The 27,273-nt window shown below is 37.7% G+C and overlaps 1 protein-coding gene across 3 annotated transcripts; it reads right to left on the bottom strand.

Annotated features, from left to right (window-relative positions):
• Positions 1-538: 538 nt before the first annotated feature.
• On the bottom strand, positions 539-6,434 carry LOC149204594 (uncharacterized). 3 transcript variants are annotated; one of them, XM_089393323.1, is made up of 4 exons: positions 1,858-6,434; positions 1,687-1,754; positions 1,540-1,575; positions 539-1,370 (listed from the first exon to the last, which is right to left on the bottom strand). In XM_089393323.1, exons 1-4 carry the CDS (start codon positions 1,900-1,902, stop codon positions 1,301-1,303), a joined length of 219 nt encoding a protein of 72 aa, XP_089249449.1. In that variant the 5' UTR covers positions 1,903-6,434; the 3' UTR covers positions 539-1,300. The 3 variants fall into 3 exon arrangements, 2 of the variants coding, with proteins under 2 accessions (XP_089249449.1, XP_089249448.1); XM_089393322.1 differs by having other exon boundaries at positions 545-1,449; positions 1,539-1,575; positions 1,858-6,276; XR_016251785.1 differs by lacking the exon at positions 1,540-1,575 and having other exon boundaries at positions 903-1,449; positions 1,858-4,900.
• Between the last annotated feature and the right edge of the window lie 20,839 nt (positions 6,435-27,273).

Genomic DNA, 27,273 nt, shown 5'->3' with positions numbered 1-27,273 from the left:
TCTTCCTATAGATGGAAAAAACCTCATCTTAGTGGAAAAATACGAGGATAACAATGGGAGGCTGGAGGATGCTCAATATTGGATCTATTTTCCAAACTGTCTCATCAGGAAGAAGCTCGCGGGGAGACCGAACGTTATTTGCAGTGTCATGGTTGGTATTTCAAGTGTCACGGTTGGGTGGTGAGATCTTCCTAATGAACTTGTTTTGACATCAAGATTAGGACAAATAAGTGCTTATTGCTTCCTAATATTTGTTCAATTACTAATAACTTGTAAATCCTACAATATCTGTGTAACTAAATATTTTTATGAAATGGGAGTTTTGGTATCAATGCTTTTTTGAAGACCTTCTTCTGGATTTCTTATTAGAAGGAAATCATTTTGTGATTGTGCAAAAGTTAATTTAAAATAGGACCTCTGTCTTTTAAGAAGAAAAAACATTCTGTAACAATTAATAAAAGAACCAGTGTAAACAATTGCTAATGATAAAAGATTAAGGGCTAAAGTAGGTTGACCAGGTTGACGTTGAGCACATAACTAATTGAAGAATAGGGGTATAGAAGCAAAGTATCGTGGTAATTTTTAAGTCAACCAGGTACAAAAATAAGAATTAGAACTGTAGAGTAACATTTCAAATCTATTCCTAGACAAGTTAAACTCCAATCTCAATCCAATCTTTTCACAATCGAAGAGAAATGGTATTAAACCCAAGAAGTTTCTAGGGTTCGGTTATGTGATCCAAGTGACCTCTGGTGTAGCTCACGACCAACGCAAATAAACCACATAGTGGCCATAAACATAAAAATGAGACAATTAAAAGATTCATAAGTGGAAATTTCGTTTACCATAATACAAAAGCTAACCATAAACCATGGAAAGAATTACAGAATCGCATAAGACATAAAACCCATCATTCATCCTCACACGTATAAGGCTAATATCTCCATACAAGTCTCAGATGCATCATATTAACCAAACAGGGTTAAACCCAGAAAGCTTATTTCGTTCAGAACTTGGAAAAATGTAATTTACTCCAGATACGCAGTTAATAAATTACAATCAAAGATTCTTGTTCCAATAGAAAATCATGACATCGTTATAACTGTAATAATGTTCGAAATCAAGCCAAAATTAATCATTTGATTCTCATTTATGGAAGAAATTAACATAGAAATGTTCTCACTAACAATAATACAAAAAAATGCGCTAGAACCCTGGAATATTTAGGAAATCCTAAATAAACTAAATGCCAAGCAATGACTAGCACGGGACAACCACGTTAAGGGTAATATCTTGAGCTTTAAGTCGGACCCATAAATTCTCTGTGAGAGAATGAAGCAAACCCGTAGCAGTTATGAGTAAATCGAACCCGGAAGATGGAAGAACAAGTTTGTAAGGCACGCACCTGTGACCCAAAATCGTCAAAAGAGGAAGGCTTCTGAGTTATACCTAAGATGTCAGAAGATAAAGAATGCTTTTAGAAGGTTTCCAACTGAGGGCAACTAAAATTGCAAGGAAAAGTCTAAAAACAAAACTACCTGTGGAGTGTGGTTGGGCTGCGCTATGTAAATGAACCTGTAACGCAATGTTGTACAGACTAAAATACCAAAATTGTTCTATTTTTTTCCTCTTAAGCTAGGTTAGACGATGCACCACTGTGGAAAGACATGTTTCTAAGGATTTTACCTGAGGAAATTCCTTGAGTAATGTCTCTTCCTTGCCATTGGGCGAGTATCCGAGACTGGAGAAGCTTCCTGCATGGACAGAACAAACGCCTGAGGTTAAATTAATAAAGTCTCCAGAAAAAGTATAACTTTACCCTCCAAAATGTTTATCGGTTACGTGTATGGGGTACACCTGAAGGTGAGGAGTAACTAAGCAGCTGAAACCCTCCTTCGCCATGGATACAATGGTAGAGCGCTCGAACCATAATGTGAAAAGACCGAATGAGCCTTGAGTCTAAAGTCGGCAGAGAGAGTTTGTTAGCTCAAAGTAATTCCAATGACTCACAAGCGTCAGATCGACCTTGATCAAACACATGGTGGATCGAGGTCCATATGTCCAAGATCGGAGGATCCTTCCAGAAGTTTGTTAAGAGGTGATAAGGTGTCATTAATGGCTGAGCATTCAACCTTGGCTGGGGTGAAACATTAGGTTGGTTCGTGCCATTGACAAACATTTAACCCATTTAGTCAAAGTGTTAAATTCATAATGCAGTATGTTATAAATTTTTGTATGACATAGCTGAATGTTCATATGCCAAGGGAGAGAGGGTCAAACTATAGTAAAAGAAGTCTGGGTGAATGTAATTTTTTTTGGGGTGTTATGTATGTTACAAGCGGTATCATAACAGGGTTTCAACATGTAACTTGATTGAGCAATTGTGTGATCTTGAGTGTAGATGTGCACAAAGAAGAGAAATAAAATAGACCATGATCAGGAGAGGAGCTTGAGGTCTACCCCTAACCAGACCAATGGTGGAATCTATACAGAAGGGTGTAGAACAATAGAACCAAACTAGCACGCTTCTTGAAATTGTCCAATAGATGAAGACAGAGATGGTTTGACTGAGAATGGATAATGAAAGACTAATGTGTGAACAAGAGAGAATCTTGAAGAGTCTCCTGGAAAGACAGAACCATCAAAATACTCGGCCCATACCTTATCACGAAACCAAAGATGATGAAGAAAATCAACACATAAATGAAAGTACTCCGGAAGGAAGTTAGACCTAGAGGATTGATGGAAACATAGATAACAATGGAGAAGAATCGCGAAAAGATTTTGATCAAAGGAGAAAAAAGAAACAAAAACTTAAACTATAGGGGGAATTTAGAAAAATCAAACCCACAACATTTGATGGTGAATCTGAAGAAGTTGTTGAAGCCTCGGTCATTAATATGAAAAAATACTTCCAATTTTATGAATATAACAATAACGTCAAGGCAAGATTAGCTATCTATTAGCTTCAACAGAAAGCTACCTTATGGTGGGAGGAGGTAAAGGAAGTGCAAGGGATAAAGGAGAAAGATGTGACTTGGGACGAGTTTGAAAAGGATTTAAAAATAAATATCTGACAGAACAGTTTTATGATGAAAAAGCTAAATAATTTCATGACTTGAATTTGGGGCATCTAACAATGGACGAATTTGTGACCAAATGTACGTCCTTGTTTAGATATGTTCAGTATATTCAAGAGGAAAAAACTAAAGTACAACGTTTATGAGTAGTCTCCCTACATACATGAAGGAAAGAATAGAATTTGATAATCCCAAGACCATGGATGAAGCAATTAGGAAGGCCCAAATTTGCTATCAGCAGATGAAGCAAAACAAGGACAATGGTAAAGGTTGGCCCTAGAAGAAACGGTAAAAGAGCTATCAGAATATCAGAGGCACTAAGTATGCAAGTTTTAAAAACATACAGGAAATCCAGCCAAACAAAATTTTTGGAAGAAATCAATAAAAAACTAGATGGCAAACATAACCCAAGCATACAGAAGCATCAAGGAAGCTAGAGCCCAACCAAACACAGAAGCCCTCTCTAGAGTGTTGGAGCTATGGAGAACCCCATTATTATAAGAATTACACCCATTGTGATAGGCCTCAGAAAGTTGCTAATGTACAGGAAGATTCTATAGTTGGGGAGGTGGCGAGAAGTATGCCTAGGATTAATGTTGTGCTAGAAGACCATCAAGAAAATTATCATCCTACTATGGTATATATGAAAGGTAATTTATTTAATGAATCTATGTCTATTTTAGTGGATCTTAATGCAATTTTAAGTTATGTCAGCCCCAAAGTAGTGGAAAAATGTTGTTTGCAAACTCACAAATTTAAAAATCCCTCGCTGGTACAATTAGCTACAGGAGCCAAGAGAAGAGTGAATGCTAAGGTACCAAATTGTTCTATTGAAATAGGGAGTCAATAGATTAAGGTTGATTTGAACATATTTCCTTTAGGATCTTATGACATGTTGATTGGGATGGACTAGCTGGAAGGGCATTGGTCCTTGGTAAATTGTGAAGAAAAATTCATTACTTACCTTGCTAAAAATGGTTCTCGGCAAGAGATCCAAGGATTTAAAAAACCTATAAGGTTACACCCCATTACTGCCTCTCAATTAGGTAAATGCATTAGGAAGGGTTGTATGATTTATGTCGTTCAAGTTGGGTATTCTAATAGTAAGGATAAGACCGCCAGCTTGGGAAACATACCAATAATCTAGGATTTTGTTGATGTGTTCCCAAATAATATATAAGTGCTTCCCATAAAACAAGACATTGATTTTACCATCGAGTTAATTCCTAGAGAAACACCAATATCCACAGCCACTTACCGAATGAGTATACCTGAGTTAACCAAGCTTAATATGCAATTACAAGAATTGCTCGATAAAGGATATATCTGTCCCAATGTATCACCCTAGGGAGCTCCAGTATTATTTATAAGAAGGAAGGATGACACACTGATAATGTGCATTGATTATAAACAACTTAGTAAACTAACTGTCAAGAATAAGTACCCACTGCATTGAATTAACGATCTCTTTGATCGGGACAAAGGCACAATAATTTTCTCTAAGATTGACTTCTAGTCACATACCACCAAATTCGGGTAAAGGAAGAGGACATTTGTAAGATGAAATTTAGAACTCATTATGGTCACTACAAGTTTTTGGTCTTACCTTTTGGGTTGACCAACGCACTAGTGAAATTCATGAGTTTAATGCATGGCGTCTTTCATCCCTTTTTGGATATGTTCGTACTGATCTTTATAGATGATATTATGATTTATTCTAAAACTTTAGATGAACATAATGAACACCTACATAAAATATTGTAAGTATTATGAGACCATCAATTGTATGCTAAATTTAGCAAATGTGATTTTTATAAAAATCAGATTCAATATTTAGGGAATGTCATTTGAGTTGAGGGAACAACCATTGATCCTAAAATTATCAGAACCATTATGAAGTGGCATGTACCCAAAAATGTAGCTGATATACAATATTCCATGGATCTGGTGGGGTAACCACCATTTTATTGAGGGATTCTCTTAGATCATGTACCCCATCACCTCCTTACAAAATAAAGGAAAAGTTTTTAAGTGGACCAACGAGTGTCAGCAAAGCTTTGAACAATTAAAACATATATTAACTACTGCCCCTGTATTAAAGATTTTTGACCCAAACAAGGAATTTTTGGTCTACATGAATGCCTATCATGAAGGGGTAGGGGCAGTACTAATGCAATATGGCAAAGTGATAGCGTACAAGTCACGAAAGTTGAAGGAACATGAGTAGAGATATTCTGCATGTGATTTGGAATTAACTGTTGTGGCCCATGTGTTGAAAGTATGGATGCACTATCTTTTAGGAAAAATATGTTTACTAATGATAAACCATAATAGTATGATAAGTTATTTCAAACAACCCAATTTAAATACCTATCAAGCAAGGTGGAATGCCTTTCTTAGTGAATTTGCAATTTGACATCAAACATCTAAAAGTTAAGGAAAACTGTGTTGTCAATGCACTAAGTAGAAGGATGCATTGTGTTTATGAATTGCATTATAATAAAATAGAATTTAAATTTCTGGAGAAAAATAAAAAATGTTGCTGAGAGAGATCCAAAATAAAAAAAATTATTATGGCAACAATCTCATTAGACTAACAACGAGGAAAAGTAGTCATAATATTGTATAAATAAGCATCAACTGTTAACTATTAGTGGAAGGATATATGTCCTTAACCATATTTCAGTTAGACAACTAATTCTAGAATAATTTCACAAGAGTCCTTATATTGCCCATCTGGGTACCAGGAAATGCTTTCAGCAATAAAAAAATATTATTTTTGTTCGGGGATGCACAGAGATAATGAAAAATATTTGGAAAGATGTTTAGAATGTCAGCAAGTCAAAGCTAATCACCAACACCTTGATGGCCTTATTCAACCATCACCTATAACTGAGTGGAAGTGGGAAGTCATTACACTTTACTTTATCACAAAAATACCCAAATCTTAAAAGCACAATGTCTCAACCATGGTAATCGTGGATAAGCTCAGTAAAAAAACTCATTTTAATATAGTACAATCTACCTTCAAGACGGTTCAAATTGCTGATATTTGAATGAAAGAAGTCTTTCGATTCCATGGTATTCCTAAGATAGTAATATCAAACAAAGATGTAAAATTCAACTTCGTGTTCTGGAGAGCCCTCTTTATAGGATTGGGAACTCATATTCAGTTCAACACTACATACCATCCACAGACTTATGGACATAATGAACGTCTGAATCCAGTACCAAAGGATATGCTACAGATGTATGTTATGTAGTAGCCCAACAAGTGGGAGGAATATTTGCATTTGGTTGAGTTTGCATATAATAATGGTTATCATGAATCTTTAAAGATGAGCCCCTCTAAGGTGCTATATGGGAGAAGGTGCAAAACACCCACAAATTGGAATAGTATTGAAAATAGATTAATGCTAGGGCCATATATGTTGGCAGAGATGGAACAAGTAGTAAAGAAAATATGACAAAATTTAAGGGCTTCCCAAGATAGGAAAAAGGCTTATGTTGACCGAAAAGTAACCTATCAAGAATTCAGATTCTAAGATCATGTACATGTGTGAATAAAACCTAAGAAAAGCACTTTAAGATGGACTAGTTGTGCAAATCTTGCCCCTTGTTTCTGTGGCCCTTTCCAAATATTAGAAATAATTGGATAAGTGGCACATCGAATGGCCTTACCTAGTCATATAAGAGTTCATAATGTATTTCGTGTCTCATTGTTAAAACTATATGTGTATGACCCTAAACATGTGATTCACTGGCAAGATGTTCAAGTAACACTTTAAGATTTACTTTGACATTGATATGATGATTTTCGTGAACTAATTGTTGTATGGTTGTTGTAACAGGTCGAACTGGATGGAGTGTTCCTAGTATAGCCTTAGTGTATCCTCGATAAGAGAGAAATAATGCTATGGAGGCAATCTATCACCCAGGTTAAAGTGCAATTGAAGCACTTTAGATTGGAAGATGCCATTTGGAAGGATGAGGACTTCATGTAGAAATCATACTCAAAGTTATTGCAAAAGATGGATTTAACACTAAGGATGGTGTTTCGCATGGGGGGCGGGGGGAGATGTAACATCGCAGGGATGTGAATATTTTCTTTAATGTTAGTTAGTTTTACTTTACATGACTCAATAATTTATGATTTGGTAAGAAAGGTTTTCATTAAAATAAAATGTATGAAAATAAAAAATGAAGGAAATGATGATATGATTTGGAAAGTCACTGTTGTGGACCAAAAATAATAAATAAAAAGAAAAATTAAAAATGCATATTTAATTCTGAGACAATTAGAATCAGTTATCATTTTTCTCTCTTCCTAGAGATGGAAAAAAGCTCGATCTCAGTGGAATGCTTCTTTATTAAGGTGTTCTTAAGGTGGACATAGAGCAAGTGGTACCCTCATATTGATTCTTGTGAGTACAATACTGGACTCGACTGGTAGTCCTGAGGTTTAGGTATAAGTTACCTCAATTTTGGATCTATTTTCTAAGTTGTCTAGTGAGGAAGAAGCTCGAGGGGAGACCAGGCATTATTTCCAGTCTTGTGGTTGGGTGGTGAGGTCTTCCTAATGAACTTTTTCTGACGGCAAGATTACGACAAGTAAGTGCTTATAACCTCTTAATATTTGTTCAATTAATAATGACTAGTAAATCCTATACAGTCTGTGTAACTAATTCTTTTTATGAAATGGGAATTCTAATATCAATGCTCTTTTGAAGAACTTCTTATGGATTTCTCATTAGAAGTTGATTTCAAATAGGAATTTTGTCTTTTAGAAGAAAATACATGTTGTAACAGTTGATAAAAGAACCAGTGTAAATAATTGCTAATGATTAAAGATTAAGGCTGAAGTAGGTTGACCAGGTTGAAGCTGAGTGCATAACTAATTGAAGAATAGTGGTATAGAAGCAAAGTATCATGGTAATTGTTAACTCAACCAGGAACAAAAATAAGAACTAGAACTATAAAGTAACATTTCAAATATGTTCTTAGACAAGTAAAATAAATTTTGGGGTTGAACCCTAATCTCAATCCAATCTTTTCATAATAGAAGAGCATTGGTATTAAACCCAAGAAGCTTTTGGGGTTTGGTTATGTGAGTCAAGTGACCTATGGTCTAGGTCATGGTCGACACCAAAAAACCACACATTATTCATAAACATAAAAAGGAAACAATTAAAAGATTCAGATTCGGGAATTCTATTTACAAGAAAACATAACCTAACCATAAACCATGGTAGAAATTATAGATAATCACATAAGACATAAAACCCATCATTCCTCATATGTATAAGCCTAATATCTATCCATACAAGTCTCATATGTAGAATATGAATAAAATAGGTTTAAACCCATAAAGTTTGTTTCATTCAGAACTTGGAAAAAAAAGTAATTTACTCCAAATAACCAGTCAAGAAATCACAAGCAAAGCTTGCTGTTACAATAGAAAACCATGACATAATTTAAACTATAATAATGTTAAGAATGAAGCCAAAATTAGTCATTCAGTTCACATTTCTGGAAGAAATTAACATAGAACTATTCTGGATAACAATAATACAAAAAATGGGCTAGAACCCTAGAATATTTAGCAAATTATTAATGAACTAAACGCCAAGCAATGACTCGCACATAAAAACAACATTAAGGGTAATATCTTAAGCTTTAAGTTGGACAGAGAAATTATTTGTGAGATAATGAAGCAATTACGTAGCAGATAGGAGTAAATCGAACCTAGAAGATGAAATAATAGGTTTGTAAGTAGATGTCGCACAGCCATGACCCAAACCCATCAAAAGAGGAAGAGTTTCAAGTTAAACCTAACCTGCCAGCAAATAAAGAATGTTGTTAGAAGGTTTCCAACCAAGGGAAACTAAAATCACAATGACAAGTAAAAACAGAAGAACTACTTGTGGAGTGTTGTTGGGCCACGCTATGCAAATGAACCTGTAACACACTATTATACAGAGTAAAATACCATAATTTCTCTATTTGTTTCATCTTAAGCTAGTTCAGACCAAGCGCTCTTGTGGAAATACATTTTTCTAAGGATTTTACCTAAGGAAATGTCTTTATTAATGTATCTCCCTTGCCAGTGGGTGAGTATCTGATACCGAAGGAGCTACCTGCACAAACATCACAAATGACTGGGTTAAATTAATCAAATATCCAACAAAACTATAACTTAACCCTCCAAAGTGTTTATCGGCTAAGCGTATGAGGTATAATTGAAGGTGACAAGTAACCTAGTAGTTGAAACCCTCCTTTTCCATGGAGATAGTTGCAGAGTGCTCGAACACTAATGTGAAATGACCAAATGAGCCTCGAATCCATAGCCTGGAGAGAGAGTTCATTACCTCAACCTAATCCCAATGACACGCGATCATCGGGCCAGTCTTGATCAAACGCATGGTGGATCAGGGTCCATGTGTCTAGGATCGAAGGATCCTTTGAGAAGTTTGTTCAGAGGTGATAAGGGGTCATTAATGGATGAGAATTCAACCTTGGGTGGGCTGAAGCATTAGGTTTGTGCAATAAACAAACATTCAAACCATTTAATTAAAGTGTTAAATTCATAATGTAACCTCATATAAATTATTGTATCACATAGCTTAATGCTTATATGCCAAGAAAGAGAGGGTCAAGCTATAGTAAAAGAAGTCTTGGTGAATGCAACAAAAAAAAAATTTGTGGGTGTTATGCATGTTACAAGTGGTATCAGTGTGCGATTGCAACACTGTGACATAGTTGGGCAATTGTAGTCTATGTTGAGAGTGTTGATGTGCACAAAGAAAAATAGAAATAAAATAGATCATGATGAGAAGAGGGATGATGGAATCAAGTTCTATACCAATCCGTGATGTGAACCCAAAAATGTGGGTACAACTATGCGTAGAATAATAGAACTAAACAAGTATGTTTCTTGAGAAAGGCCAATAGTTGAATAGCAATATTGTTCAACTAAGAATGAATAATGGAAGAATAATGTGTGAACATGAGTGAATCTTAAAGATTCTCTCAGACACATAGAAAAATCGGACTTCTCAGTCCAGTTATGATCACGAAACCAAAGATAATGAAAAATATCAACACAGAAATGAGAGTACTCCAGAAGGAAGTCAGACCCAAAGGATTGGTGGAAATAGAGATAACAATGGAGAAGAATTGGGAAATTCTTCTGATTAAAGGAGAACAAGGAAACAAAAACTTGAACTGCAGGGGGGGATTTAGAAAAATCAAACACCCAACATTTGATGGGGAACTTGAAGAAGCTCCAAAAGTCTCGGTCATTAATATGAACAAGTAATTCCAAGTTTATGAATATGACAATAACCTCAAGGCTAGATTGGCTATCTATTGGCTTCAAGGTAAAGATACCTTATGGTGGAAGGAGGTAAAGGCAGTGCAGGGGATAGAGGAGAAATATGTGACTTGGGACGAGTTCCAAAAGCATTTGAAAGGTAAAAATATATGACAGAACATTTCTATGGTGAAAAAGCCAAAGAGTTTCATGACTTGAAATTGGGGTAGGTAACTATGAACGAATTTGTGACCAAATTTATGTCCTTGTTGAGATACGTTCCATATATTCGAGAGGAAAAAGCTAAAGTACAACATTTTATGAGTAGTTTTTGTACATACATGAAGGAAATAATAGAATTCGATAATCCCAAGACCATGGATGAAGGAATTCACAAGGCTCGAATTTTTTATCAGTAGATGACGCAAAAAGGGGACAGTGGTAAAGGATGGCCCCAGAAGAATGGGTAGAATAGTTATCAAAATATTAGAGGCACTAAGTCTACAAGTTTTGAAAACACACAGAAAATCCATCCAAACAAACAATTTGGAAGAAATCAGCAGAAAACTATGTGGAAAATAGAACCTAATCATACAAAATAATTAAGCAAGGTAGAGCCCATCCAAATTCAGAAGCCCCCTCTATAGTGTTGGGGTTGTGGAGAATGCCATTATTATAATAATTTACCCCATCTTGCCAAGCTTGAGCAGGTTTGTAATGTATAAGAAGCTTCTATACTTGGGGTGGTGGCAAGAATTATGCCCAGGATCAATGTTACGCCAGAATACCATCAAGAATATTATCAGCCTACTATGATAAAGTTGGAAGTTAATTTATTTAATCAATATGTGTGTATTTGAGTGGATTGGGGTGAAAATTTAAGTTATGTCAACCATAAAGTAGTGAAAAAATGTTGTTTTCAAACTCATAAATCTAAAAACCCCTCACTGGTACAATTAGCTACACGAGCCAAGAGAAGAGTGAAAACTAAGGTATCAAATTGTTCAATTGAAATAGGGAGTCAACAGATTAAGGTTGATTTGAACATATTTCCTTTAGGATCATATGACATGGTGATTGTGATGGATTGGATGGAAGGGCATTGGTCCTTAGTAAATTGTAAAGAAAGTCCATTAGTTACCTTGATGAAAATGGTTCTCTGCAAGAGATCGAAGGTGTTAGGAAACCTATGAGGTTACGCCTGTTACACAACATTTTGTCACTATCCCTATACTCGCTGTTCCTCATTCCTGGAGTACCTCTACAGTGGCCCTCATGTTTTTTCCTATCATGAAGAACATGTCCTTACATCACTCTTCATGTGCAGAACATTTCCCTCTTACATCATTTCTAGAGAATATTCCTTCAAAATCAGTTTTCAAGGATGGCGTTATCCCTCAGTTTCTTCCCTGCGCTGATTTTTGGAGTTTAAAATTGAGCCTACCACCGATCAGTGCTAGTAATCCATTCATGACCCATGTTGATCCTCTTTTGTAAGGTTTTTAAAAATGGAGTCAAAGCTTCCAGGTCTAGAAGCTTCATGAACGTAAGTCTAGTAAATGGTTAGTTGAGATAGAGCTGAGAGAGATTTTTTGGGATTCTTTCCCCTATTAAAATGGAAGAAACAAAAATGGGTAAGACCTCTCCCATCATAAGAGGATCCATCTCCCCTCTCTCAAGCCATATAAACTCCTCCTATTCCAACCTCAGCTAGCTAATTAAAGGGCTGGTATAATCAAAAAAATCTTGATAACCAAAACAACTCTTGATAGATTTAGCCTTCTAGTTTGTGCTTGTAAACGGATAATAAGATTGTAGTTTGTTTGGTTTGGATCAAAGAGGAAGAAGCCTTTAACTTCCATTTTTTGAGGGTGAACCATGAGATGCTAATAGTGGTTATGGAACCTAGACACTTCAAAGGAAACCTGCAATGCTAAGGCAAAGGTTGTACTTTCCATTTTGTCATAATAATATAATTGATATTTTGTTTCCTATATCGATTTCATATGCTATTTGGTAGCTTAAGACTCCTTAGTGTCTTAAGTAGGTTGAATTTATTGTATGGTATCATGTGTGCTTTGGTTTCTTGTCTATTTGTTTCAGGTGCCTGATTGACATTAAGGACCTAATCACTGGAGAAAAGACACAAGGACTTCATGAAACAGGGATTAGTGATACAAGAGGTAGGATCTTATCCATTCTCAATCTAAGGGAACTTATGTCAGATTGTCTTTTTTGTAGCTAGACCCTCTCCCCTTGGATAGAGGGATTGTCTTTGTCCGCAGAGAGAATATTCCTACTCAACAAATCGACGACTCCACTGGGGAACCATCCCTCTCTTTGGATTGTTTTTCATTTCATGATCAGTGAAAACTTTTCTCGTTTCACTCTTTCTATTTTGTAATCTCTACTTTACGTTATCTACGGCTTGGATTCTTGAATTTAGAGTGACAGGTCTGGTTTTGGTTTGTGGAATTTTTTCTTTTTCTTTGAATCCCTCGATCAACATTGTTAATTTTCTAATAGTAGCACCGACCAGCGTGAGTTCCTCTTGAATAGTAACGCCACAACACCTTATGGAATTTGTTGCTAGTTAGAAAGTCACGCTCTCTTATACATTAAAATTAGGGTTTCTCTTAAATCATTTCCAATGTGTCTTGTCCCCATAAATTATGTTTCTTGGCTTGTTTGCCTTTATTCTCCCTGGCTAGAATGTTTTGTTAGCTCAATTTGTTTGCTTTATTGGTTTGAGATTGCATTACTTGATTTTTTGAGTTTTTGGGTGGCTTGGGTCCCTAGGGCATCTAGGTCATTGTCCATTCATTTTTGATCTACTCATTAAGTCGAGTTTTTGATTTGCTACTTCATGCATTTCATGTTTTAGTCCTTGCATCTATATTGCTTGGTTTTCAATTGAACAATTCTCTTGTTGAACATCTATTTTCTGAGCATAGATTACATTGCTCGGTTTGTTTCGATTAAGTCTTGGCATATTTTGAAAGGATTTCTTTTTATTGTGCTTTGCATATGATTGGTGTTTGGTTGTTTGAAAATGTTCATTGAAATCTTTATGTGAAAGATCCATTTTAGCATTCCATTCAAGAAAAATACATAATTCTAGTTTGTTTAATTGATATGTTGCATTGAGTAGCACCATTGAAAGCTAGAATTACATCATCATGAGCATTTGAAATGAAATGAAATTCTTTTACTATTAAAAAGGATAGTTGAAGTGCATCTCATAGGAAGAGTAGGAAGTGGAAAGAATTTTCATTATTTTTTTTTTGAAAAGCGAAAGTAGTGAAGAGTCATCTTACTTCCAGTGTCTTGTTTGTTGCATTGGTTGTTTTCTCTCCTCTCAATTAGTGTAAGCATTCATCGAATTGAAAGGGTTTTGTCTCATGTAGCTGCACATAAGATTTTTTCAGGTGACATCGATAAGGCCTAAAAAATGAGACTTAATTTCAATATAAACATTTAAAATATATTCAATTAACCTAAGGTGCATTTGAAACTAAACACTCACATTTAGAGGTCTAGGCTAGGGAAGTGTTCCAGCATCTTTAAACCTAGCGGCTTTCATTCGTTTCGGCATTAGGCAACGCTAGTACGGAATTGTGCTCCCTACACCATCAAATATATAAAGGGATACCCCACTAGGTTTATAATCCTTTATCCACAGGAAGCTGAGTCTACTGCCTTGTAAATGTGATACACCAAACACAACATTCAAGGAGATTGTCTTCTCATAATTTTCAATTCACCAGGAGGTATTATGCAGTTCATGGTTACCTGGTAATCCCTTTCGCCTAGATTATCCTCAACGGTCATTTTAGTCCTTTTGACTCTTTAAATTTAAAAGATCATTGAGCACTTGTCCTTTCGAGCTCGTTCAAACCGAAAGTGACTAGTATCATATTTTCATTTTTCTTGACTTTTAAAACATGAAAATGCATCAGTCTATTTGAGCGTCTTAAAATTTTTCCCCGCCGATCACATCACATTCCTGATAGCCTTATTCTGGACCACATTGTGACTATACCATCAATATATTTTGAAGAAATCTTGAAATTAATATCTCTTCCCTTTTATTTGAGACAAAGTCATCGTGGCTGAACCATCAGGTTTTCCTCGTTCCTCTTCCTCTCCTCCATCTGGAAGGTCATCCAAAGAAACTTTCCCTGAACTTCTGCAATCGCTTGAGGATCAAGGTGTTGAAATTGGGATTGTTCTAAGTATTAAACCTTTGTCTTCTCATCTGCCTCCTTTAGATACTGGGTCACCTTACGAATCTAGCTCGAAATCCCCTGATAATCTTACTCGGACTCCTGAGAGTCTGCAGACTTTTGAAAGTCCATAAATATTGGTTTCTTATCCACCAGACCCTTTTGTGGTATCTCCACAACATCCTTATAGTCCGTATGATCAGCCTACTATCCCTTTGGAGTTTTCCCCTCGTTCATCTTTGACTCATCGGCGGTTGTTTTCTATGGAGTCAGAAGGAAAAATCCCAGTCTCCTCTCTAAGTCAATCGAAAGTTTCTGCTACTCAAAATCCTCACGTGGGTGATAAGCAGGGATGCGAGTTCCCTCCGGAAGATTTCCCTTTTATGGGAAGATTCCCATCCCTTTCTTATCCTGATTTTAGTGAGCCAATATTGCCACATGGTTATACCTCTCTATCTCAGTTGTTTTCGGGCACCCCTAGTGCCTCGTCATTATATCAGAACCCCATCTGGTCTTCTGGCACTATTCCTACCTCAGGTCCATTCATTTAGAACAAGTCCTCTCGACCGATTGTATAGACTATAGTCACTTCAGTTACGGTTCAACCTACCATCCCGTCTCAACCTATTTTGTCATTTCGACCGACTCTCCCGGTCCAACCGAATGTCTCAAGTCAGGTCTCGGTAACTTCTTCTACCCCTCAAGTGAGTGGACATGCTGTTCCACCACCTGGGGGGAAAGATCCAAATGCTCCTCTTAAGTATGGCCAAATGAATGTGAGTGGATACCAAACTCACATGGGTGGTATGAATCAACCTTTTTATGGCACTATTCCTAACCCTGTTGATCCATTCGGGTTAGGTGACATCCCATACCAGTAGCCATATACGGCTTAGGTTCCATTCCAACTAGCTTATGTTCCATATGGTTCGCAAGCCTTGGTTTCTCCGCCTTACATTCCTCAAGCTAGACCTTATGTTCAGCTTGGCTAATCCACTATGCCTAGTGGATATGGCCAGATTCAATTTGGGAACTATCAAGGAACTATCCAGCTACCCTTGCAACAACAAGGGAAACCTTCACAGCAGCATTGCAGCAGCAAGGACAACTACTACAACCGCAAGGGAAACCTTTGCAATAGTCGCAACAACCTTTGCAGCCGCATGCACAAATTTTTCAGTAGCCCTCCCAACCTTCGTCCTGGTAAGGCCAGCTTTTGCAGCCACAGGGGTAGCCTTTGCAACAACCACAAGGTCAACCTTTGTAGCATCGAATCCAACCTCTGTAGTAGTCACAAGGTGAGCCTTTGAAGCTGCAAAACAAGCCTTTACGTCAGTAGGTTGTATATGCATATCAGAAAGGTTAGCTTGTTCAGGGCCAAGGTTAGCCTATACAAGGTCAAGGTCAACCCCTGCAGCAACAGCTTCAAAATCCTTATGTCCAGGGGCAGCAAGTGAAAAATCCTTACATCTATTGCCAGCAAGTTCAAAATCATTACATCCAAACCCAACAAGTTCAACATCCTTTTAACCCATATGCCTATCAATGGCCTATGGCATGAAAATATCAAATCTACCAAGGATCGAATCCTCCCTAACGGCAAGCTAACCTCCATTGGAGGCAAAATGAGATGCCATATGGATAAAATCCTCCAATTTGGGGGAAAAATCCTTACCAACAAGGATTGGTTTCGCAGTTTGGGTCTACTCAAAGGTCCCACATGCCTTTTAACATGGAATTGTCTTTCTTGGCCACATTGGAACCACTCGATGTTTCGAGGCTCACCAATGATCCTATCCTTCATTTGCCTTATTGGCCCCAACAAAAATTCCAAGCGATTTCCCCAAATTTGAGGGAATAGCAAAGGAGGATCCATAAGCCGACATGATGACATATCACCTCTAGTGCTCCTCCAATTCGTATGTCGATGATTCCATCTGTCTCTAACTTTTGCAAAGAACTCTCATAGGGGTTGTAGAAAAATGGTACATTGAATTGCCTCGAGGTACCTACAATGACTTCAACTCTCTTGCTATGGATTTCCTCACTCATTTCCAGCTGCCAGTTCACTATGAAGCTGGAACCTATCTGCTTACGTCACTTAAGCAAGACACCGTGACCCATATCTCCAATCATATCCATGAATGGAGATGTCGGCGTTGCCTGATCAAGTTTGAAATTGCTGATCAATTGCTGACAGAATGGTTTACCAAATCATTTGTCGACTGAATTTTGGTGGATGTAGCTATGGGTGGGTGTGTTACTAAGGAGCAAGCCATCGCTCGTGCCCAATAGTTAGACCTAGTCTACTCATAATCTAGAACATTATATGAGATGTTATCCGATGCTCCAAGACCATCATCATATCTGATAGCATCGAAATCTCCGGCTACACCACTTGTTGATGGAGTGGTTGGTTCCACGTCTCAGACTCTCGTGAAAACTTCTTCTAAGAAGAAAACGGTCTCGAACATTGGTTCCAATGATCCCTCTAGAAATTCATCTGGTCCTAGTAAGACCTCTAAGGTTCATGCTGTCTAGTCTACCGTGGCAAACAAACCTCTAAGGGTAAAAAGAAGGACAAAGGCGAGGCCAAAGTCAATGCCCCAAAAAAAGTCCCTCCTAAATCCTCTTGGTAATGCTTCACAAAGAAAGCCAAAGTATTCGTGCCTCATTTGTGAGGAGGATCGTTACACTAAGGATTGTCCTGGATGATCTGAAGTTTGTAGCTTGGTAAAATTGACCCGGCTATCATAAAAGAACCCTTTCCATTCCAATAGATCCAAATGGTAGACCGGCCTCAATCTTCTACTTTCGCAGGTTCCCAGTGTTTATGATGAATACACCTATAAATGTGGATACGAGATGTAAATATTATCAAACCATGACGAAAGGGAAAGAGAAAGAAAGTACCCCTTCCTCCTCTGTCCTATCTACCTTCGACCCTCTCCATATAGAGTGACCTAATCCTGATTCCGCTATTCGACCCCTCTCAAGGTGTGTTGCGAAAGTCCTTGTATAATCCTAATCCTCAAGTTGTTGGACACTACAATATTGTTAAGGATTTAGCTCAAGCTCCATCAACCATGTCTACTCTCGAGGTCCATCAAATCTATCCCTCTCAGCGGAAAGCATTACTGTCATCCATTGGAGGTGTTGATCCATCTAATTCCAATCTCATTTCCTTTTATCTGGAAAACCATGTTCTGCACTTACCGCATCAGATTATCTTTCTCATTCAGGGGATTATTAATGGAAAAACAATTCATAGGACCATCATTGACGAAGGTGCTTCTACCTGCATCATGTATGTGTCTTGTTGGAAGGAAATTGATTCTCTTATCTTGAACCAATTGCCTAACACATTGGAAGCATTTGATGGATGCGATTCTCGACCATTTGGTGTCCTTCCTAATCTTTCCATTACCTTGTAAGGTAAGTGAGTTAATGTCGAAGTAGAAATTGTTGATGCTAATCTTAACTATAATATTCTACACGGAGAGAGTTGGACTCATGCTATGCATTTTGTAGCCTCCTCTCTTTTCTACATGCTCTATTTTCCTCATCAAGGGAAAATCGTCACGGTTGACCAGTTTTCTTTCTTTGCCTCTTCCTCCTCAGATGGAAATTTTACTTACATGAAGCATATCAGTGCTCCATATGAGAGTGTGGGGGTAGGAATTTTCAAAGATCCTACCTTAATGGGCATTTTTCCTCTTCCACCTCCGCATGTTGCCTCAGTCAACAAGATCTTAGATAAGTCTGATCCTTGGGTCATTTCCCCCTCCCAATCAAGTTGATTCATGGGGTGATTTCATGTCGTTAAGCCCCACCGAGATTAATTATGTGCAAATTGTTTCATCTTAGGCGTCAATATCTATTGATCACACTGCTTTGGGTACACCTCATGATGCATATTCTCAATCTCCTTCGCTTGGTTTTCGAATTATTTCAACCCCTTAACAGAGAGATTTCATATTGATGAAAGTATCATGGAAATTATGTCTCTTGAGGAAGCACCTTGGATAGATACTCATCATAATTCCTCGTTCTTACCTAGCCCGTAAGTCATGTCTACATTTCTTGAGGACTTCTCTAATCATTTCCCGACCCAACCACTTCAGATTCCTATCATGACCCATCAAATCTGGTTGGAAAGGAACACGAGTAATATTATCCAAACAATGCCTATTGACATTTTTGTTAAACATGGTATCGTTGAAAACGTTCATATTGGGGTAACTTGTTCTCCTGATGAGATCAAGCTTTATGCTCATCTTTTTCAAGAGTCTCGAGATGTTTTTGAATGGTCATATGAAAAAATGCCTGGCATTGACCCAAGTATAGTTGTGCACGAAATTATGACTTATCCTAATGCGAAGCCTATTCGTCAACGGCTTCGTCCTATGCACCCTAGAAAAGTGATTGCCATTAAAGGAGAGGTTGAAAACCTTCTTAAAGCTGAATTTATTTACCCTATACCTTTAACAAATTGGGTGTCCAACATCGTACTAGTGACTAAGGAACAAGGCACCATTTGCATTTGTGTTGATTACCATGACAGTAGCTGTGCCTATCCGAAGGACAATTATCCCACTCCTTTTATAGACCAGATTATAGATGAATGTTTTGGGAGTGATATTTTCTCCTTTATGGATGGTTTTTCTGGTTATAACCAGATAAACATTGCACTGGCTTAACAACACAAGACTGCCTTTATCTATCTGTGGAGCAATTTTGCATATAAAAAGCTCTATTTTGGTCTTAAGAATGATGGGGCTACTTTCCAGCAAGCAAAGTCTTGTGATTTTCATGGCATTAAAAAAATTGTTTAGCCTTATCTGGATGATATTCTTGCTCATTCATGTAAGCACCATGACCATCCCCATCACCTTCAACAAATATTTCTTCTTTGTAGACACTACAACATTCAGCTTAACCCACATAAGTGTGTCTTCTGCATTGAGTTCAGACGACTTCTCGAATTTATTGTTTCGAAGGATTGTATTCGTCTTGATCCTCTCAAAGTCGAGGCTATTTTTAATCTACCCCCTCTCTCTTCGTTGCATCAATTACAAAGTCTGTAAGGGAAAGCGAATTTCCTCCGTCGCTTTGTGCCTAACTATGTTGAGCTAGCTTTAGGGTTCACCCGATTACTTAAGCAAGGAACTCCATTTCGTTAGGATGAGATTTCCCAAAAGTCATTTGATGACTTGAAATATGTCCTCATTAATGCTCCTTTATTGCATCCTCCAAACCATCATCGTGATTATTTCCTCTATCTAGTTGTAGCTTCTTGCACTATTGCTATGGTACTGGTGCAAGAAGATGATGAAGGTCATGAATATGTCATTTATTACCTTAGCCATAATCTCCTCGATAATGAGACCCGTTATGCCTATGTCAAGAAATTGGCTTTGGCTGCTGTTCAGGCTTTTCAACGCTTTCAACATTATATTCTCCTCTGCACTACAAAAACAATTTCATATTGCAACCCCATGACTTATATTCTGACTTGTTAGTTACTTGGGGGAAAATATTCCAAGTGCATTGTTATCCTCCATTAATTCAATTTGGTGTTCACTACTGCCAACTCAAAGAAATGACTTGTATTTGCTGAGTTGATTTGCTCTTTTCCCTCTACTTCTCTAATTATTGGTGTTGATGAGTATTTACCGGATGAGACTCTCTTTCTGATTAGAACTCTTGATCCTTGGTATGGTGATATCATCATGTATCTCCAAACTTCTATATTTTGGTATGCATTGTCTAAGGATGATCGTTGACACATTCAGCATCAATCCCAACCTTACTGCATCATTGGGGATACTTTATATCGTGTTGGTGTTGATTCGATTCTTCGCCGACGTTTAACTCTCGATGGAGCTAAAAGAGTCTTAAATGATTGCCATTCTGGAGCATGTGGTGGTCATTTGTCTAGCTACGCCACTGCTAAAAAAATCCTTCGCGCTGGCTATTTCTGGCCCTCTGTTTCTAAATATTGCACTCTTGCTATTGGAAAATTCATGAGTGCCAGGTTTATCAATGGAAAATGTGCACCCCACCCACTCTTCTTCATCATGTTATTGTCGTTGGTCCCTTTGCCAAATGGGGCATTGATTTTATGACATGTAACCCTCGTTCGACCGGGGGCCATGGTTATATTATCATTTTCGTGGATTACTTCACCAAATGGGCTGAAGTGATGCCTACATATTCAGTTGATGGTAAAACAGCTACGCAATTTCTCTTCAATCATGTTATTTCCAGGTTTGTAGTGCCTCAAGACATTGTCACTGACCATGGCTCCTATTTTCGCCATTATATGATGCCTGAGCTGACTTTTAAATTGGGCTTGTGTAACGACAACTCAATTACGTATTACCATCAGGCCAATGGCAAATTTGAAGTGGTAAAAAAAATTTTAGTTACTATGCTTTAGCACACAAATGGGATGCACAAATTCAATTGGCATCTCATGCTTTTTTTATCTCTATGAGCCTACGAAACCTTGACTAAATATGCAACTAGATTCACACCTTTTTAGCTCATCTATGGTCTGAAAGCTACCCTACAATTGAATGTGAAATTCCCTCACTCAAATTGGCTACTGAATTACTCCTTGATACCTCGCCTCGAGAGGAGCATCTACTATATTTTGAATGACTAGATGAAACCCATCGTCTTGTTGCCTTAGTCATTGATGCACAGAAAAAGCAAGTTAAATCCCATTTTGATCAATTTGTCTCTGCTTGTGTTTTTTCTGAGGGTGATTTGTTCTTGCTATATGACCAAGCTAACGATAAGCTAGGGGCAGGAAAATTCGAACCCATGTGGCATGGGCCCTCTATTGTCAAGCGTGTATTACAAAAAGGGGCCTATGAGCTAGTTGATTATCATGGTAACCCTTTGAGCAAGCCCCGCAATGGGTTGTACCTAAAAAAGTATTATGCGTGAGTCATCTCGCATGATTACTTTTGTACATAAATGTGTTATTCATTTTTTTGTAGTTTGGCTTGGTTTGTTTTTTCAAGAAACTTTCCTGCTTATTATGTCTTCACTGGTTTTGGCGATGTCTGTGACTCCTTATGTCAGTTTCGCTAATGGTGCTTGCCGTAGTACCCAAAATTTATCATCCACGACATGTGCTGTTTATGAACCTCATGGTGAGTTAATTGATCTTCAAGGTATTTGTTTGGGTCAAACAACTAATAAAATTTTTGAATATAGTGTAGCTCTCGAACTTTTGTCAAAAGCTATTTCTCTTGACATTCAAGAAATGGTTGTAAAACTTGATTCGCCACTTGTTGTTCTTCAGCTCAATGGGCAATATTTTGTCAGAAACCATCAATTATTGAGAATGTATTTGCGTATTCATCTCTTGGAAAGAAGTTTTGATTATATCACATATCATCACGTTCCTAGGCATATGAATACATTAACAGATGCATTGGATAATTATGTTTTAGACAAACATTTACGCAATATGTGAAAAACATTGTATCATAGTAAATAGGAAATATAGGATATATATGTTGATAATGTTTGTGTAATACATCAAAATCCAAAAAATAATATATGTGTTCCAAGTAAATTCGTGGCTCGCAGGCCTCAAAACTGTATATGCTAATTATGGACTACTCTTCATGATGCTCGTGATAGCATGTTACTTCTCATACTACATGAGTCAGTAATCGACAGATCCGATCCAACACTCCCACCGTGTGTCACTGATAATGGCAAGGAATGTCCTCGACCCGTGGATACTCAGGAATCCCTCTCATCAGGCCCTCTAACTTTTGAGCAATCTCCTCTTTGTTGTCAACTCCTTCCTGGTAAGGAGCAACCTTGAATTACTGAGCCACGCGTCTAGCTATAGGGGACATCCCTGCTGGTCTCTCTGGTCCAACATCTGCAATTACAAAGTCAAGATGTCACGAATACATATATGCAAAAACAATAAAAAACCAAAACCAAAATTGTTTTTCTCACCTCCATCATCAAAGTCTTCTCCCTTTGGGAGTGGTATGTTAGGATCACCGTGGAAGTCAGTCCCGCTGTATGGCCAATCCTCCATGATGATAAACTGTCATCTAAGCCACATAAAGAAGGTGATCCTGTAAGACACTGGCTATCTGCCTCTAGATCTCGGCACCAACTTGATCCATCGAACCATCATTGGATATCGTGGTACTTGGTAATGGAACAATGGGATTTGTTCCAGGAAGAAGGTTACTAGGATGCAGCCATATCCAAATTGCCTCAGATTCCAATCTTTTCATTTCGATAGCTGTCGCTTCATGTTCACTTTCATTTCTTTCGCCTAGTTGAAGACAATGGGCACCATGCAGTCCACAACATATTGGAAGCGTGATTTGTTGGACTGATGTAGTGCTTGAGCCCCAACTACTCGGTTGATGCGCAAGAGTATCACCTTCAATAAGAGATCATTTATTTTCATAATATCGATCTTCCCACTTGTAGATTTTAGAGCTCCTAGGAAATGTTGGGAAAGAAGCATGTTTACGCTCACCCCAATAGGCCTGCCTCCATACAGTTGGACCGGTTCCCCTCTGCGAGTCAATCCAATAATGAAATAGATGTCTGAAGTCTCCAACTCTAGATCTTGGTCATGGATCACAAATACCTTTGATCTGATATCCCATAGACTAATCAAGTATTGCAGTAGTTCAGGTTGAGCCTGTAGCCCCGGTGTCAGAAAGAACTTGAGGAGTCCACAGTTCCTCAATGCGTGAAGACAGTTTGGATCCTCCAATGCCATTTGTTCTATTCTTTCACGTTCGCGTTATTTCCACTCAATCACCATTTTCTCATCTTCATTTACCTACAAACACCCCACATTTAACTCAACATCAGTTCTGGAGAGGGAAAAATATGGTTTAAAGCATTAAGTTTGGGTAAAAATGGGAAAAAGTCCATTCTCTACGTTGGCATGACTATTTTTAAAATAGGTGCACCAATGGTGCAAGACCCCGTGTTAAAATTTGATGATTGGTGCGGTCCCCTGGCTGGATCCCATGCTAATCGTTAGTGATAATTTTTTGCAAAAAGCACTTTAAATCCCCTAAAAATATAGTTAAATGCTCAAACAACTAATATCAATGCGAAGAGTAGAGCCACGACTCTTACCTATAACGAACGGTTCGACAATCAACTTCCTGGATCCACAACAATTCACTCCTAAAGATTTAGGGTACAAGTGGGTAGAAATTGCTCTAAATGAGGTAAATGAGGTAAATGGTAAAAATATTTTAATTTTTCCCTTTTTATAAGCTTTTCACTATGTTTTAGGGTTTTAAAAAGTATTTTTTTCCATTTTTCCTTAGAAATGGATAATGCATTTGCTCCTTGTGTAGAAACAAGTGATGGTTTATTGACGATGATGCAAAACTCGAGTCGTATTTAATCTCTTTTCCCGACTTGTCAAAAATTGAAATGAAAAGATTGCCGAGTATTTTTTTTTTTGACTTGCTAAAGTAAATAAAAATGGGAGTCCGATTTAAGCTCTTTTCTGACTCTCAAAACATGAAAATATTGCCGAGCTCTTGTCATTTTGACCTCATAAATGGTTCTAAAATGTCGTTTACCTAGTATACGTTTACCCCTTTTTCAGGTTGGGATAAACTATTTATGAAAAAGGTACTTCTTGGTTGACATGGCCAAGAGGTTCTCTCAAGTATTTTTTTCTACCTTTTTGGGCTCGAGAGACAACTTTACGAAAAGGGACCTTTTAGACTTTTCTTTTCCGTATCTTTTTAAGCTCTCTAAACATGAAAAAGATACTGAGTTTTTCCATTGTCGGACTTGTTAAAATTTAATGACATCGGATTCATCACCATGATGGACGTGAGATTCTCCTTTCTAGGGCTCATTAATATTACTAGGTTGGATCCGCCAGAAGGATGGACTTATATTACAAGAATATGCTATCCCCTTCAAGCTTGTGATAAAAAATAATTGGGGTACCTTCTAGGAATGGTGGGGGAAAATGGAAAATTTTTACCAGTTGTGTCAGCGGCTTGTCACTCTTAAACATGATACTCTTCTCCTTCGTATCAGGTTGGGATATCCTCACTTCACCATTAAACTTCTTGGGTTTGGGTCATTCACTTTTTCCTTTCCATTTGATCATTTCCATGTCATCATGACCTCCGATCCTATGGATCCAAAATGCTGCCAAACTCCAGATTTGTGTTGCTGATATGTTCAAGAGTTAATCCTTCTACAATTTACACTCATTCTTGATTCTTTATATCATCCATAATCATTACATCCCCTTGTCTCACATCGATGATGTGGGATACATCATGGCCTTCCTTCGACAAGGTCACTTCCTGTCGACTTTAGCTCATTATCCGGGAAGTTGGCGGAGAGACTCCATTCTAGTACCATAGAGATTGCATGTCTTAATGGCAAGTTCTTTGAACTCGACGATAGGTTCTCATCATTGGCCTTCAATTGAGTGACTTCACAGGTGTTCGAATTCAGCTCCTTATTAACACTCCGTGAATTGTGTTGCTAGTACCTTGAGAGCCATTATCATTATTGGTGCTTTTTCTCGCACTTGTTAACGGTTCACATCATTGACCAGTAATCAAGCAACTTTCTAGCATGTTCGACTCTGACATGTCTATTCACATGTTAGAATTTGTATTTTGATAGCGTCGTGTTGGAGCGCAAGACCCTGGGCTCAGATTACAAAATTCCAGGTTGCGAGGTGATGTGATATGATCATGCTTATATACATGTATCTTTCAGATGGATGGTTGTGACCATACCATGAGTCTGTTTTATGTGATCCTTCTCATTATTGGATGGATGCGACCATACCTTGGGTTAGATATGATCCTTCTTACTGGATGGTTGCACCCATACCTTGGATCCATTTACATGATCTTTTCTAGATCGCTGCATCCATACCATTATTCGTGTATCTTTTATCAGATATTTCAGTGATGTATATGTATCTATGCTTTCTTGTAGATTTTCTGACGACAGTTTCTGGTTCCATGCATCTACTCGTAAAGCATTTCACCCCCTCTTGTTCGGCCTTCACGCTTTAGGGTGCATCTGTCACACAACATTTTGTCATTATCCCTGTACTCCCTGTTCCTCAATCCTAGAGGACCTTTACAATGACCCTCATGTGTTTTCCTATCATGAAGAACATGTCCTTACATCACCCTTCATCTGCAGAACATTTCCCTCTTCCATCATTTCCAGAGAATATTCCTTCAAACTCAGTTTTCAAGGATGACGCTATCCCTCAGTTTCTTCCCCATGCCGATTTGCAGAGTTTAACATTGAGCCTAATGTCGGTCAACACTAGTAATCCATTCATGACCTGCACTGATCCTCTTTTGGAAGGTTTTTAAAAATGGAGTCAAGGCTTCCCTGTCTAGAAGCTTCGTGAATGGAAGTCTGGGAAATGGTCAGTCGAGATAGAACCAAGAGAGACTCTTTGGGATTATTTCCCCTATTAAAATGGAAAAAAACAAAACGGATAAGACCACTCCCACAATAATACGATCCATGTCCCCTTTCTCAAGCTATATAAAATCCTCCTTTTCCAATCTTAGCTAGCTAATGAAAGGGTTAGAATAATCTGCAAAATCATGATAGCCAGAACAACTCTTGATAGCTTTAGCCTTCCAGTTTGTTCTTGTAAAGGAAGAATAAGCTTGTAGTTTGTTTGGTTTGGAGAAAAGAGGAAGAAGCCTTGAGCTTCCATTGTTTGAGGGTGAATCATGAGATGCAAGCAGTGGTGCTAGAACCTGGACATGTCGAAGGAAACTTGCAATGCTAAGGAAAAGGTTGTACTTTCCTTTTTGTCATAATAATACAACTGATATTTTGTTTCCTATATCAGTTGCATATGGTATTTTGTAGCTTAATACTCCTTATCCTCTTAAGTAGGTTGAATTTATTGTATGCTATCATGTGTGCTTTGGTTTCTTGTCTATTCGTTTCAAGTGCTTGATTGACATTAAAGAGCTGATCGTTGGAGCAAAGACACAAGGCTTGCATCAAAAAGGGATTAACGATACAAGAGGTAGGATCTTATCCATTCTCAATCTAAGGGAACTTATGTCATATTGTCTTGTTTGTGACTAGACCATATGCCTTGGGCTAGAGGGATTGTCTCTGTTCGCAGAGAGAATCTTCCTACTCCACAATGCCCATTACTGCCTCTCAATTAGGTAAATAAATTAGGAAGGTTTGTATGATCTGTGTCATTTGATTTGGGTATTCTAATACTAAGGATAAGACTGCCACCTTGGGAAACACACCAATAATCCAGGATTTTGTTAATGTGTTCCCTAAGAATATACCAGGGCTACCCCTAAAACGAGACATTTATTTTACCATTGAGTTAATTCTTGGAGTAGCGCCAGTATCCAAATCCCCTTACCACATGAGTTTACCTAAGTTAATTGATCTTAAGAAGCAGTTACATGATTTGCTCGATAAAGGATATTTTATTCCCAGTGTATCACCCTAGGGAGCTCCAGTATTATTTGTAAGAAAGAAGGATGACACAATAAGACTATGAATTGATTTTAGATAGCTTAATAAGCTAATCGTCAAGAATAAGTACCTACTACTTCGAATTGATGATCTCTTTGATCATGTC

The sequence above is a fragment of the Pinus tabuliformis genome, chromosome 1_2 (assembly GCF_031772625.1).
Source record: "Pinus tabuliformis cultivar Carrire ecotype Pingquan chromosome 1_2, CPIR1, whole genome shotgun sequence".
Taxonomy (NCBI): Eukaryota; Viridiplantae; Streptophyta; class Pinopsida; order Pinales; family Pinaceae; genus Pinus; species Pinus tabuliformis.
The sequence above is the reverse complement of the archived record's forward strand: the minus strand, read 5'-3'. Positions and strand labels throughout refer to the sequence as shown.

Excerpts from the sequence above, each read along its gene's own strand:
- LOC149204594 (XM_089393322.1), bottom strand. The coding sequence starts at position 1,930 with ATGGTTCGAGCGCTCTACCATTGTATCCATGGCGAAGGAGGGTTTCAG. Across the intron at positions 1,755-1,857 it reads TAGTTACTCCTCACCTTCAG|GAAGCTTCTCCAGTCTCGGA; the intron begins GTGTACCCCATA and ends CTGTCCATGCAG. Across the intron at positions 1,576-1,686 it reads TACTCAAGGAATTTCCTCAG|GTTCATTTACATAGCGCAGC; the intron begins GTAAAATCCTTA and ends ATTGCGTTACAG.